General features: G+C 38.5%; 1 protein-coding gene across 2 annotated transcripts in view; it reads right to left on the reverse strand.

The window, feature by feature from the left end:
• LOC118821597 (myosin phosphatase Rho-interacting protein-like) overlaps positions 1 to 14,984 on the reverse strand; it is a 28,632-nt gene extending 13,648 nt beyond the window's left edge. The window contains exons 1-8 of one of the 2 annotated variants that reach the window (XM_036590294.1): positions 14,828 to 14,984; positions 13,166 to 13,243; positions 13,010 to 13,075; positions 12,385 to 12,536; positions 10,864 to 10,948; positions 10,532 to 10,703; positions 7,345 to 7,678; positions 4,079 to 4,178 (exon numbers count right to left, since the gene is read on the reverse strand). In XM_036590294.1, coding sequence (XP_036446187.1) covers positions 4,079 to 4,178; positions 7,345 to 7,678; positions 10,532 to 10,703; positions 10,864 to 10,948; positions 12,385 to 12,536; positions 13,010 to 13,075; positions 13,166 to 13,243; positions 14,828 to 14,953 — 1,113 coding nt within the window. In that variant the 5' untranslated portion in view covers positions 14,954 to 14,984. Of the gene's footprint in view, positions 1 to 4,078; positions 4,182 to 7,344; positions 7,679 to 10,531; positions 10,704 to 10,863; positions 10,949 to 12,384; positions 12,537 to 13,009; positions 13,076 to 13,165; positions 13,244 to 14,827 lie in introns of both variants that reach the window. The other variant, XM_036590293.1, reaches the window with a different exon arrangement.
• Positions 14,985 to 15,115: the final 131 nt, after the last annotated feature.

Genomic DNA, 15,115 nt, shown 5'->3' on the forward strand with positions numbered 1-15,115 from the left:
TCGGCTGATTCACAAACGGATATCTGATATTCCTATTCCTATTCCAGGTCTTTCATTCTTGCGGACCAAAAACACTTTTAAACTGTTCTCGACTGCTTCAGAAAACAAGTAATCCATCGCTGACATTGGCATTATGTCATTTTCCATTGAAAACATACAGTTCCTCATAGTGTAGCATTGCACAAGCTAGTAAGCACCAGTATGACAACAGTGTAAAACTTCTCAAGCAAAGCTAATTTTAGCCATTTTACGTTGCAAGGAACTCTTCCCCTCAAGTAAAAGCAGGATGGGAAACAGGAAGTTGAACTATCCAGGGGGTCCAGCTCCACAAGACTCAACATAGCAGACTGAGAGACCTTTAACCTCCCTCCTCCAAACAAAATCAAGATACACATATGCAAACACTCTATATAGACTAATCTACAGAAAGCAACTCTAAGAATGCACAACACTTTAAGTCAAACCATTCTTAACTTTGACCATCAGGCAAAAAGGCTTTGATTCACTTTGAGGGGCATTTGTTTTGGATATGTGAGTTGCTACGTATGTACTGCTGTAATATGCTGCTAAAACAGATGCCAAGAATGTGAGAACTGGCTATAAACAGTGAGAAAGAGACTCAGTAATGCAACAGTATATACCATTATTGGAGGTCTTTTTGTTCCATGTGTTCTCAACTGCAACCACTTGTTATGTGAGGTGATACAATTAGACTTGCAAGTCTTAAATCTGTCATTTAAGGTGCTGATATCATGTTTTGCCAGCATTGTGCATTGTAAAGTGCAGACACCTTGTCTTCTTAGCAACAACAGCAGGAACAATGTCCAAATTGTTTCAAGGCTATGGAACACAGACAGTGTACAGATGACAGTAACATGATAGCTTAATAAAGCGAGTGTATTTGTGCTAGTAAACAGTAAATAAAGAGTATTAGTGAAGAGTATTTAGACTAGACTACATCATAACATGTATCAGATGCTGAAAATCAGCTCAGCCTCCTTTTTTTCCAAGGTATATGGAGATACATGATGCCTTTGGTCTTGATTTTATTAATCCAATAGTACAAAACCAGATTTTTTTTTCTCTTTCTGGTGAGAGGAAAGCTTCTGTCCATGGTGCCTTTGGCAGGAGTGGTTAGATAGCACAGTGTAGAACACCGCAGTCACACATACACATGGAAGCTTGAGGGTTTGATTTGCTATCCAGGCAGCAAAGACTGCTTTACTAAACAGGGATGGGCATCTCAGTTACACTTCGTCTCTCGGGGTCCCGAGTGGCACAAGTGTTATTATTGGCCCCATCATCAGGAGACTGGCCTTATCATTATTGAATCACTCATGTGCCTTCGAAAATTCTAATTTACCATTCAATTTTTTAACAATTTCATGACTAGTTCAGTCTCTGGTGATGTTATAGTTATGTGGGGAGAAAATTGGAGAGAAAATTGGGGAACTGAAATGAAAAAAAAAACAAAACAAAAAATGAATCTCTCGAGTTAAATTAAATCCAGAACCAAACCACAAAAACCATAACAGGTGACCCACAGCTTGAATCATTCAAGTTACTTTAACCTTTAACTTCTAGCTGGAAAACAAATTCTTTCTCTGTTTGCCCTCTGGTGGAGTATAGAGCTCAGACATTTCAGACTTCTCTCAAATATAAGAACATATAACGTTAAAGAGTAACTCATTTGCTATTTTTTTAAGCTATTTTTACTATTACATTTTTTACAATTTCATTACTAGTTGAAAATTCTGACTCATGACTAATACCAATAAGAATCTGTTGGCAAGACTCCTAATATAACATTCACTTATCATTGTAAATATGAAGAATTTAATTCCAAAATGCAACACAGACTACTTTTTACATTTTCCATGATATATGTTGTTAGGAGTTCTATGTTATGATTAATACCACTTTTATTAGAGAAATAAAAATGTGTTTTCCATTACATGTCAGCTGCCATTCTTTTCCGAACTCATATCCACAGCTGGGTCACACTTTATTTTGTTGGGCCCATATAAATGTTCAACAAATACTTAAATTATTAATATACTTTCGGGTAATAGTTGATTATCAACAACATTATGGTTAGGGTAAGGTTTAAGAGTAGGATTAGGTTTTGTGTTGTTTAAGTTAAGGTTAGGGTTAGGTTTAAAGTTTAGGGTTAGACTCAAGTTGTTACAAATGGATATACAGCATTTTGGAAAGAAACTCAGTGTTGCGTTGTCTACTTCTTGATTCTGTTTTTCTAATAAACAAAATTCAAATAAGATAAGCGTAAGAGTAAACTTTAATTACATAATTCGATAAAGAGTAGAAACAAAGAAGGCCAAAAGTTATAGATCTCAGTATACTACAATATGACAGAATGCAATACATCATTAATCTTTAAAATTTGCAATAGAATTGCACATCTGGGAAAAATAAAGTGCAGGCTACTCATGAGTAATACAGCCAGTAAGGAATTGCCACAGATTTAATGACCAGAAAGAAACAGGAAACATGCTGAGCGTTCACACGCAGAGCAGTCTCAGCGCAGAGCACAACTGTTGAGTGAATTACATCCTACTCCTACACAACAAACAAACACACCCACACACATACACATGCCGGGATACCCTGAGGACAGGTGACTGGTTCATTCACTCATTCCAAGTCTATTACATACATGCTTGTATAACTGTGGGTCTTTCTGTACATCTGACACTGTGAATCAGCAGTATTACACATATGCTCACAGATCAGACACCAGCTCCCTGCTATCAGCTTACATGTCTAGTGAAGAGCTGACATTTCCTCCCTACTAACACCTGGTCTCGTGAGTCACGGCCAAACAAGCCCCCAGGCAAAACTGCCACAACCAGCTGTGCAGTGCCCTTAGCACTGGAAACAAAAATGATAGAGCAGCTTGACTGAAAAGGTGATGATCTGATGAAATAATTGCCAGGTAAATATAACAGACTTAAAAGAGAGTCTCTGTCACTTCTTCCTTGTTCAATCTGGGCTAGCAGCAAATTTCTAAGGTGAATAAGGCATTAAAGCCTAGACTTGACTTAAATGTACAGCTAGCAATAAAATAAAAATAACAAGCAATAAACTAAAAAACAGCTAGCAATAAAAAGCTATATAGTGTGCACTTGGTCAATACCTATATGACAATTTTGTGGCCAATACCGATTTTAAAGGACTAACAATTACAATAGCCAATAATATCAGCCTATGTCATTTTATATTTTAATTTTAGTATCAAATAATTTTAGTTAAGCTGTGATCTAATGACAGATATGATTGTCAGTTGTCAGTCACCACACTTCTTAAACTTGATACAATAGAACTACAAAACAACATAATGTATCATTGGGGGTGGAGCTAGCCAGAATATTATGTGCTTTCGATTTTTGTTTATCATCTCCTTTTTTCTTACTTTTCATTAATTCTCTTTTTTAAAAAGTATGTAAGTTTGTATGTAATTTCATGCTAATTGTTAAGTTTGGATGTTTTTTGTGCCTGTGATACTGATATATGTAAACTACCTCTGTTCTGATTTGCTGCCCTGTATTGTGGATCAAAAAGCAGTCTGAACAGAGACTATGAACTCCAGTGGCCCGCACAGAGCCCTGACCTCAACCCCACTGAAAACCTTTGGGATGAACTGGAATGTCAATTGCCAGCCAGAACTTCTTATCCAACATCATTGCCTGACCTCACAAATGCTCTTTTGACAGAATGGGCACAAACTCACACAGACACACTCCAAACTCTTGTGGAAACACTTTCTAGAAAAGTGGAGGTGGTTAGAGTTGCAAAGGGGGAGCAACTCCATTTTAATGCAGATGGTTTTGGAATGGGATGTCCAATCAGCTCATATAGGTGTGATGGTCAGGTGTCCACATACTTTTGGCCATATAGTGTATATCGACACTAGCATCAACGCATGTATATGAAAAATACCAGATATTGGCAAGAGCAGAATTCCCATATCAGTTAGTCTCCAATTGCAGTACTAGTGTTTTGCACGAATTGCGCAGCCCTAACTGTGTGTCAACAAGGGAGGAGAACAGTGGGACAGTACCTTCTGGATTATGTGAGTCTGGCTTCTACTTCTGCCCTGCCTCCTGCAGCGCTGACACATTTTACCCTTTCTTTCATCAGTCGAGTAGTCATCCTGAACCCTGCTGAGAGAGAGAGAGAGAGAGAGAGAGAGAGAGAGACAGACAAACAACAGCTTGAGATTCAGGTCCAAAGTCACTCAGATACCATGCCTTTCATAAAACAATCCTGGTGGCAGACGTTGGCTAAGCACTTTATAAACGACTGTTCACATGTGACCTGAATGTGCCTCCGTCCAGTTTTCCTTATTTATCTTAAACCGAATTAAATTCCATGACAATATGTCATATTATGCTTTTCTGAGCATATCACGGATATCGTCAGTACTTAAAAAAAAAACGTAATTTAATTACATAGACAGCATAATTAGCTCTGTTTAACTGGATTTAGTGCAGTGCAATGTGTGAAATGTTAAACACAGATCACTGAATTCATAGTTTTACTTATAGTATTTATTAAATGTGGCACATATGTCTGTTCCTACTAATCAGAGGTCAGAAAAAAATAAATATTGTGGCATATTGTGTATCGTAAAAATGTAGTGAAGTATTATGATACCACATTTTTGTAATATCACCCAGGTCTAATTAAGCCCCTGCTAAAAGCTGTTAGCAGTGGGATGTACGAAACAGTGTCCTTCCACACTCTATCAAAGCACGTGCCGATTCGAGAAGTAAACGTATACACAGAAAACATGTCCGTCATTCAGGATTCACTTGTTAAAGCTCCTCCATATGCAAACATGAAACAGGACGTGTTGAAAGTGGATGTCATAGACGGACGACCCACTTTTCTTAGTATGCCTTCTGAAGGAATGATGACACTGAGTGTTAAAACATGTCACTATACAGGTAAAAACACACATAGGATTAAATTCCTGGAATGTGTATAAAAAAAGGTCAAGTATGCAAAATGCAATTACAGTACACTCGTTTCTGAGCAATTTAGATTAATATGGGGTATATTCAAAAAGAGAGAATGGAAGATGGTCACTGATCCCTCACTCCAGCCAGACAGAAACATACTATCAAAAAACAAAAACTTCCAACAGACAGAGCCAAAACTGTAACTCAGCTCAACAGTGTTAGATGTTTTCAGCACTTTCATTAACTACTGCTACTGATGGACGTACAGACCTATGCAGTTAAGATCTCACAGTCAAGTTCCGTTACTATTAGACCTATAAGTTGCTGTAGGTAGTGTGTTCTGTATATACTGTTAAAGAGTCAGAAATCTTTGTTGTACTTTTTCCCCCGAGGCCCACAATTGGCATCTGTGTGGCTCTATCTATACTTCATTTTTACAAGACTATTTTCCAAAAATAAATAAATAAATAAATAAAAATAAAACACCTGTCTTCATTCCTGTGCCTTTAAGACTGACATATGTAAATGACCTCTGTTCTGATTGGCCACCCTGATGCTGTTCCTCGTTCAAAAAGCAGTCCCAGCTGAAACTCCTCATTTCTTCCACATGAATGACTGAGGCTAACCTGCTGTAGGTCGAATCGACAGATGTGCTGGATTTTGAATGAATTCAAAACAGACTGTTTAGCTTAGCTTTCATATAAGGACTGCATGAACTCTATGTTTTAACAATGATTAGATTCTGTATCTAGTATCTAGTAAAGCCCTTAGATTCTAGATTTTACATTTTGGGGAGTAAACTCTGCACTCTTTAGAGGGCTCATATCATGAAAACCTAATTTTCCCTCATTCTTTTGCCATAAAAGGGTTCAATGTGGTACGTAAACACTGTTAAAGTTTCAAAATGCACTATTAGCTCCCCATTCCATATGGAAACCAAGATGAAAAAACAGCTGGTTTCGAATGTATTGTTTTTGTGATGTCACAAAAACCAACACATTCACATATATCTGCCCCAAACTACAGCAGTTTAGCTTCACCCATTCATACAAAAACTATAAGGAGCGTTTCAGTGGGCTGCTCTTTGAATGTGGCACAATACAGAGCAGTCAGTTTACAGCAGAGCTCATTTACACATTTCAGACTTAAAGACACAATAATAAATACATCTGGGTGAATTCTAATGGATAAAAAGAGGCTGAAACATGTTAATGTAAAAATGAATTGAGATTGTTTCTACATGAAACTCTTTCATTTTATTTCAGAAAAAAAAAAACATAATATAGGGCCCTTTAAATGTGTATATAATCAAAGGTTGACCATATTTACAATACTGTATTATACTGTTCTACACATACTGTTCAGTCTGTATATGGTGCATTTTGTACATAAAGCAAAAATCACTAGACCTTCTAAATCTTCATTACATTCACTATTTTATTATTATTAATATAATAATACTATCATAAGTAGAAGTAGAAGTAGTAGTGGGAGGAGGAGGAGTAGTAGTAGTAATAGTAATATTTATTCTCTTAATCTACAGGGAGACCCTGAATATTCTGTTGTAACTCCCACTAGGATGAAGCAATCTGAACCAAAAAAATCCGCTACATACCTTGACGTATATGTAATCGATTGCATTATGTGATGCTGGAAGTAATCTCCGTTTTCTGCCAGACACATGAAGGGGTACGGGGGTATGCACCCAGCAGTTGCAAACGGAGGTTAAACGTCGCAATGGCTGTCCGGCACCTACCTCATCACTCCAACGCAGGAGCATCCCGGCTTGTTCAAAGCTCCATATACTGAGGAGCACATTGCACATTGTTTCGTTCAGATTGCTTCGTCCTAGCGCGAGTTATTACAGACTATTCGGGGCCTCTTTTGAGTGAAACCCCTGTATTTATTTATTTATTACTACTCACTTGGCCAATAAAAGCAATTCTGAATCTGATTCAGATTCTAGCCTTTGCTTTTCCCTGAAAAGTTCAAAATCTGATCACGCATGAGGCTTTTTAGTGACGCAGATCTCACACTTTACAGGCTGTTGGGAACTGGACTGGGAGGGATTCTATAAGCTAAATTTAAAGGCAGCTTGCCTGCTAATGGTGGGGTAAAGGCCTTTGATCTCACGCTCTGCATAGGCTGTGGCGCGAGTAAAACTTTTAACTACATTGAAGCCATCTGCCGTCCCTCACTGCAAATTGTTTGCACATTGGGACTATCCTTGACCAAACACACACACATACACACACGCAGGAAGAGAACAGATGCCCATACTCACAAACACTGCGAAAGAATGAAGCTTTTTGAGATTCCTAGCTGGATTTGCAGAAGTTTTGCAATCATGACTGATTGTTACCTGCTGTTGGTGAAGCAAGAATCCTCGCTGTCACATTCTTCACGGTGCTGATCAGTTTGGTCTCTCTCTATGGCCTGTGTTAACGAAAAGCTCCCATCGTGACTACTAGCACTGCTGTCTGCGTCCTCATCCAGCTCCCAGTCCACTGAGCTGGAGGAGCTGCTGAGAGTGGAGTTAGAGGGTGGCAGGCTGCAGTCCAAAGGGAATGGGTCACACTCTGTGGCCCATGGCTCAGGACTGGGGCAGGACAAATGGAGCCGTGGGGGCAAATGGGAGCTCTCAACAGTGTCCACCCTGCACATCTCATGGAAAACATCAAGTTGCTCTACTTTTCCTATAGAGATATGGAGACATGACTTTAGCAGAACTTCTTCATACAGCCGGTAGTAAAAATCATCAATATAGGGGCTAGGGGCGAGCAATATGACAATATTTATCGTAATTGTGATAAATTACAACACATTACTTTTCTAAGCATATCATGGATGTCATCAGTACTTAAAGAACACAGAACAACTACAGCTTTCTTTAAAAAAGGGGCATAATGAGTCCTGTTTAATTGGATTTAGTGCAGTGCAGCGTGTGACACTCTGCAAAAAAAAACACTGTATTCCTAGTTTCAGAAAACATTTTATAAATGTGGCACCACTGGTTCTTTTACTTCTCTGATCCAACTTATCAAACCTCAGAAAAATGACTTAAATGACAAAGTTAGTTGATAAGCTCCTTACGTCAAACAGTAATATGGTTAAAAAAATAATAATAATTTGCAAGTTTGGTGTCTGAAGTTTAAATTTTTTGTTTGGCACTAGAGCTATGAGACTGGTGTAGCTACAAGTAATGGAAGCTAATACCCCAGCAATTAGCACTGTGCAAACTGCCTTGGTCTGTATGTGTCAATAACTACATTGTACAGTGTCTAAAAACGCAAAGCAAGCCTATTTGAGATTACATAACAATTCAATGTGATCATCATTAAGTGTGATCATTAGCCTGCACTAAAGAAGTGAATGTCAGATCCCAAATAACATATAAAAAAAAAACTGAGACCACTGGTAAAAATGATTCTAATTTCATTCAAGGTTTTTCATTAAAAATGCCATTATCAGCATAAAGATTTGGTGAAAAGTCTTTGAATGTTTACATGAATTTCAGGATTTCTTAGTATTCAATACTTCCTTTTGCTTTAACACCAGCCTGCGTTTGAATAAATGGACTCTATAAGTCCGAGCAGAAGCCTCTGATCAGTAGATGAGAACCACCTGGTTTTAATGTAAGGAATAAGACATTTCTTCTTTTTTTTATTTTGTTGTTCATTTCCAGGTTTAAATGAATAATAAATATCAGATTTCTAAAGTGTATACACACAGAATACTTTGCACCCTTCATTTATTTAATTTCCAGTCAAAATGGCTGTTAAGTACAAGTTATTTATTTTTCAGTTTTTCAAAGAAATGTGCAATGATCATTTTCTGTTTCTCGTGCTCCAAGCAATCCCAGAAACATTCAGTGATGCTGAGGTCTGGACTCTGGGGTGGTGAGTCCATGAGTCCCAAGAACACCTGACTTCTTTGTTTGATTTGCAAAATTTCTTCTCTTTTGTCTGATTCCTTTTCTCAGTAACAGATACTTGTCAGCTCCACATCCTTTCAGACTCACAGCGTTAAGTTGTCTCCTCACAGTAGAAGGATAGACAGAAACAACTGCTTCAGATCTGAAGCAAGAGTGGAGTCTCATCTCTCAACTATGAAAGCTTTAAGTACTGTTTATCTGATGGTCAAAGTTTTGATGGTCAACCAGCTTGCACACTTGTTAAGAGTCTCATTTTATCTTTTAATCATTTTTAATTCCAATTTCGAAAATTTCTGTTTTTTTCTCCAATTGTTCCCCTTTGACTTTCCTCTTCCTTATGGAGGAGTATTATTTTATATCTAATCATCCCAGAAATATCTCCTGAAAAAAAGAATAACTTGAACTCAATGGCTTTTTTTTGCCTGTAAATTAAATAACTGAAGGGTGGTCTCTGACTTTTGCACAGTACTGAGTATAGCCTGTTGGAGTGTTCTATGCACTGTACTCTATAATCATTGAGGTCCCTCAAATGCTGTTGCTCAATTTCTCTAATGAGAAGCCCTGCAGGAAGAGTCTCCACAGGAAGACTTTCTTTTAGTCTTAATCACATGGTCTGCCTTTCAATGAGACTAGCTTAAAGTCGAAAATGGAATCCACCACGAATCTGGTAATGTCAGGAACAGCTGAGGGAAGCAAAATGAAACAATGTAACAGTAATTCAAGGTAACCTGCATGCACTATTCGGTTTCCTGATATGTTGCTTGTTGGTCATATGAGCAAAAAGGAGATAAAAACAAGATATGTAATCTTCTACACTTTTAAAAAAAGATGGCTCTTCAAACGTAGTAAAGACAATATATAGAACCATTTGCACACTTAAATAAAATGCTTAAAGAAAATGGTTCTTCAGATTGATGGAGAATGTGTTGTATATTGTCTTATATAGAACCTTTTTGAAAAGGGATCTTCTATTGTTACAAGACACTGCAATAATAGAAGAGCCCTTTTCAAAAAGGTTCATATATAGAACCATATACAACACATTCTCCATCAATCTGAAGAATGATTTCACCATGCAAAGAACCCTTAGGCATGCAAATGGTTCTTTAAGTGTTCATAGTTCTATATAGAATCATTGTCTTTACTAAAGAACCCTTGAAGAACCATCTTTTTTTAAGAGAACACAGAATAGTCACAGCCATGCAGGCAAGAAGCCAATGCTGCGGTTTCATTTAAATCCTTTAACAAGATAATGAACTAAAATATGTCACAATCCAGGTTTGAAGCTGCTACTGTTTTTTAGCTATGCTATGTACCTTTGTCCATTTTTATAGATAACAGTATGTCATACAGTGTCAGAAACCACATAGGCAGGTCTATTGACATATTGTTTGTATTTTGTACAGTGTTAATTGGTTGGGGTATAAGCTTCCTCCACTTTTTAGCTACACTAGCCTTATAGTTTTAGTGCAAAATTAAAGAAGCAAATTTCGAACACCTTCTCTTGGCTCCTCGACAGACTGTTCTTTTTTAAGTTACTACAAAGTCTACACAAATAAGACTTTTAGAATAGACTTTTTTTCTCACCAACTCCTCCTCTTTTTTTGACACTTACCTGGGCCCAGGTATTCAGTAGCAAGAGCATTTGTCCCATCTTGGTCTCTCCTATTTGCCCAAGTCTTTGTACTCAGTCCATCATCTTGCTCTGGACTGCAGGGTTCATTGCTTTCTGCTGCTCCTGTTTCTGAGGCTCCAATATTACACACTGCTTTCTCACAAGTTTGCTCCTGAGAGGCAGATAAATAGGTTTAGAGTTCCCACTTCTGTCTAAAGGGACCACACTGGTAAGACAAAATAACAAAGTGAACATATGAACATGAACAAAGTATGCTGAAGGTTTTAGTGTCTTGCTGAAGCTGATCACTTTAATTAGACTGAGAGGATCACCTGGGATTGAACAGAAGACGCCTTCCTCTTCTTTCTTCGGTTCTGTTGATTGGTCTGAAGAAAAACTGTGAGCTGCTCGTTCCAACTGGACACATAAAAAGACACAATTGTAACCACAAAGAGATTCCAAAAAAAAAAAAAACAAGAATTTTCATAATTATAACCACAGTACATCCACATTTCACAGAACTAGGGCCATCACAATTACTTGAGTGAATCTGATTATTTGATTCAAAAACATACTGATTATAATGATATCTGATCTCAATGAGAGTAAAAAACTGATTCTGATGCATTTTCAAAATAGTGTTTTAACATTTTTAATGAAGTTTAAGTAATCTTTATCCAACATCTAAGTATTACAGAATATTTGAAGTTCTGCATTACTTGTTATCGTTCCATGACGTCCACTTATTTTGCTTGGCCATTTCAATAAGTAATGTATATAAGTATATATATATAAGTAATCATCAAAATAATCCACAAACTACTTAATTACTAATACATTGTATGTCCAAAAGTTTGTAGACATCTGATCATCCAACTGTTCTTCTGAAACCAAGGTTAGTAATACAGAGTTTGATTCTATTCTTCTGAAAAGGCTTTAGACTAGATGTTGGAATACTGCTGTGAGGACCTGACTGCGGCCACAAGAGCATTAATGAGGTCAAGGCCTTCAGTTCAGGTCATAAATGTCAAAAATCACCCTAAATGTAAAAAAACCCTCTATAATAATGCTGATTTGTACTAGCGACCCTATGGGACTCCAGTATGCATTAAGCCAATAGCAATTCACATGAACAGCAGATGTTGTTTGAAGCACGTGACAGACATTACCTTGTTGTAGCAGTTTACAGTGACTCCTTCAGTAAAGAGCCCTGCTATAGAGCTACTGCAGCTGTTTTCCATTTCTAACATCCGACTAAAACCTGGTTAGACTACGGCTCATGCTCGCAGCCAGTGAAGTATCTGGGACTCCCAGAAGGCCTAGGGTGGTGCTTTTTCACACAAAATTGGTTCTACCCATTGAAAATCTAACCGTGATTGGTTGATTCCACTGTCAGTTCCTAATTTTGTTAGTGGTGAATCTGACACATTAGGCCTTCAGTTCAGCTCCTGAAGTCCTAATCAATGGGACTCAGTTAGGTTAGGACGCTCACTTGGCTGTACCTACCTAGATCCTGATTTAATAATTTCCTTTTAGGCATTTCCCTTTGTTTCCAACCAAACCATAACAATGATTTTTTTACAATACTTTTGAGAGAGTTTAAATAAAACAACATTATTGCATTAAATTAAAAATATAGATTTTATTTTCAATTTCACAGAAATGCCTTCTCTAAAGGTGAGTGTTACCTGAGTGTTACCTACTGCGCAACTGATTCAGTAATTGTTGCACCTTAAAGTAGATGAATTCACTTTTGGACATATAGCGCATATTTCATAGTGCCATTCTTACTCGGAACTGACTTATGGCACTACACACACCTCTGTCTTTAACTAATGAGACCTGTGACTGACCCGCTAATGATTTCTTTACTGTCTCCTCGGATGTAGAGCTCCTGCTCCGGGGTGATGATGCAAAGAGCATTCTTCTGCCCCGTCCTGGCCTCACCGTCAATCACCTCAGTGCACAGATTCAGGTCCACGGTGCCTTGTGGAATAGTACTGGGCTAAACAAACAACACACAGCAGACGGTATTCAGTCAGAAGAGGTCTAGACAGCTACATGATGCAATAGCCACATTCACATTAATTGCGATGGTTGTTTACTTCATACAAAATGGATGAAATCATTCTCAAAATCATTCCATGACATTCTCGGTCCAAGAAAGTATCCCAACCCAAAGTGTAAGATATTCCACCACCTGTGTTTGATGACTGTTTACACAAATCTGCGTGAAATTTGTTGTGGAGACTAAAAGCATGGCCTACATTTCATCCCATGAGGTGAGTTCTGTTCTACATTGTTGGAGAGGCCTGCCGCTGTGTCTAACCAGCAGCAGCACATCTGGCTACAACATGCACAGAACCCTCATAAATCCATGAAGCAACTGAGCCACCCAGACCTATTCCTGTTCTCCTGGTTTGTTTGTTTGTGAGCGTATGTGTGCATGCATGATGGCCTACTAGTCTCCTCTCTTACCGACTCATCCAAAGCAAACTGCAGACTGCCATGTTCATAGAGGATGAAAAAGCGGCGCTGCCATTTCTGAAAACAAACAAACAAACGTCATGTTTCCCAGACCTCAGCAAGATACTTTCAAAGCAACAAATTCCTCTCCCTTGACACTGTTTGTACCCTGGATCGCTGCATCGGATTATCAAAGTCAGTCCCTTCGGGTGCGAGGCACAGCCAGCTCGCATAGATCGGCTTTGCCTGTAAAAAGAATGAAAGAATTTACAAATAACAGGATATTTTTTAAAAATCAATCAAACATACTGCTAATATAACAGCTTTAATTAGGCTATTTAAGTGCAAAGAAATAATGTGGAGGAAACACAGCTGGCTAAATTCAACAACTAAACTCGTTTTAGAATTTTTGTGACCAATTGTTGGTGGGCTAGTATTCATATCACAGGTAGAAATGCACTGATATAGGAATTTTTCATGTACATATGCTGATACATAAACCTTTGTGACATTAAAATGTAGAAATCAGGACTACATTTCCTGATTAGCATTTGGAGAAACATAATGTTTATTTCTAAAGGGTTACAAATGTGCTGACACCTCACAGCAGGAACGGCCTGGGTCCGACTCCTGGCCGTGTCCTTTCTGGGTGGAGTTTGAATGTTCTTCTTGTGTCTGCATTGGTCTCCTCTCACAGTCCAAAGGCATGCAGTCAGGCCAAATGGACACGCTAAACTACCCCTAGGTGTGAGTAAGCGTGTGCATGTATATGTCTGTGTGTCTGCCCTGTGATGGACTGGTGACCTGTCCTGGGTGCTTCCCACCTTCCGCCTGATGACCACTGGAATAGGCTCCAGCTCCCCCCGTGACCCGGAAGGATAAGCGGCTTGGATCATATGTGTGTGAGTGTGTGTGTTTGGTTACAAATGCAGTAAAATGAATAAAATCCCAGGTCAACAAAATGGCCTACATGGTGCAAAAGCCAATATGCATTTGTTCAGAATTCTACAATATAAACCGTCCGCAGGGACAGGTTCCAACAACATTTACCACTATTTTACACTTACCAACATTACATATAAAACACAGCAAGTATGTGTAGATTCATTAGTCGTTTTGGATTGTAAATAAAATGTAGACATCATGATACCTGGTTCCTATCGGCACCACTGTAAATGAATCTCAGTCAGTGAGTTTAGCTGCAATGAACCTTTTCATATCAAACCACTCTAAATGACGGAGAAACAATTGGTGGAATTCCCCTTTAACACTGTCTGGGTAACTAAAGATTGCACATGCTTCTGGAAATGTCTTGCCTACTTAGAAAATAACTTCTTTGTAGTAAAATATTTTTAAAAGTGTACTGAATTATTTGTAATACTGCAATAAAACAATACAAACAAGCGTAGTTCAAGTTCATCTTTAATCTACATCTCTAACCTGTGTTGGCAGAGACAGTTTCGTTCGCCTCTCCTCTCTTGACAGACTAGGAGTGAGTAACACTTCATCACAGGGCTAACATACAGACTTCACAGAACCTCTACAGAAAACTTTAACATAAAGGAAATCGATTTATCTAAACACCAGAGCTTCAAAAAACATAAACTACTTAAAATGTCAACTGAAATGTACGTAAACCGACAGGTGACTGAATTAAGTTGTCTGAAACTCTAACTGCACCATTTTGACAGCCTAAGTCTTCGATAAACTCTAGTCAACCTGAAATCACTGATCAGCGCTGCTACAGCTCTCACGTTCAGGCAGCTAACAGTTAACGTTATGCTACGTTGCGTCAAGTATCATCTTGTCAGCGCGAGCCTTTAGCCTCACCTGGTCAAACTCCTCACTGGTCATCAGGTGCAGCTCACGGGATTTGAAGCAGTTCTGGCATCTGCTTTTGTTGAATATGTTCGCCTGAAATTTGCTGCAGGACTGATCCGTTTTCACAGACGACATGTTTCACCGACTCTCCTTCAAGCTGAACTGCTGTTAGTCTCCGAGGCCGGTCGGCCGCGCTATTTTGTTTTGCACGCCCGCATTCCCGAAAGCTCCGCCCCCTGAGCTCTGATTGGCCAATAGTCTTCTAGAGACCCGCTGAAAAATTTGCATACAGCCTAA

This window comes from Colossoma macropomum, unplaced genomic scaffold, assembly GCF_904425465.1.
Source record: "Colossoma macropomum unplaced genomic scaffold, Colossoma_macropomum, whole genome shotgun sequence".
In the NCBI taxonomy this organism is placed as follows: domain Eukaryota; kingdom Metazoa; phylum Chordata; class Actinopteri; order Characiformes; family Serrasalmidae; genus Colossoma; species Colossoma macropomum.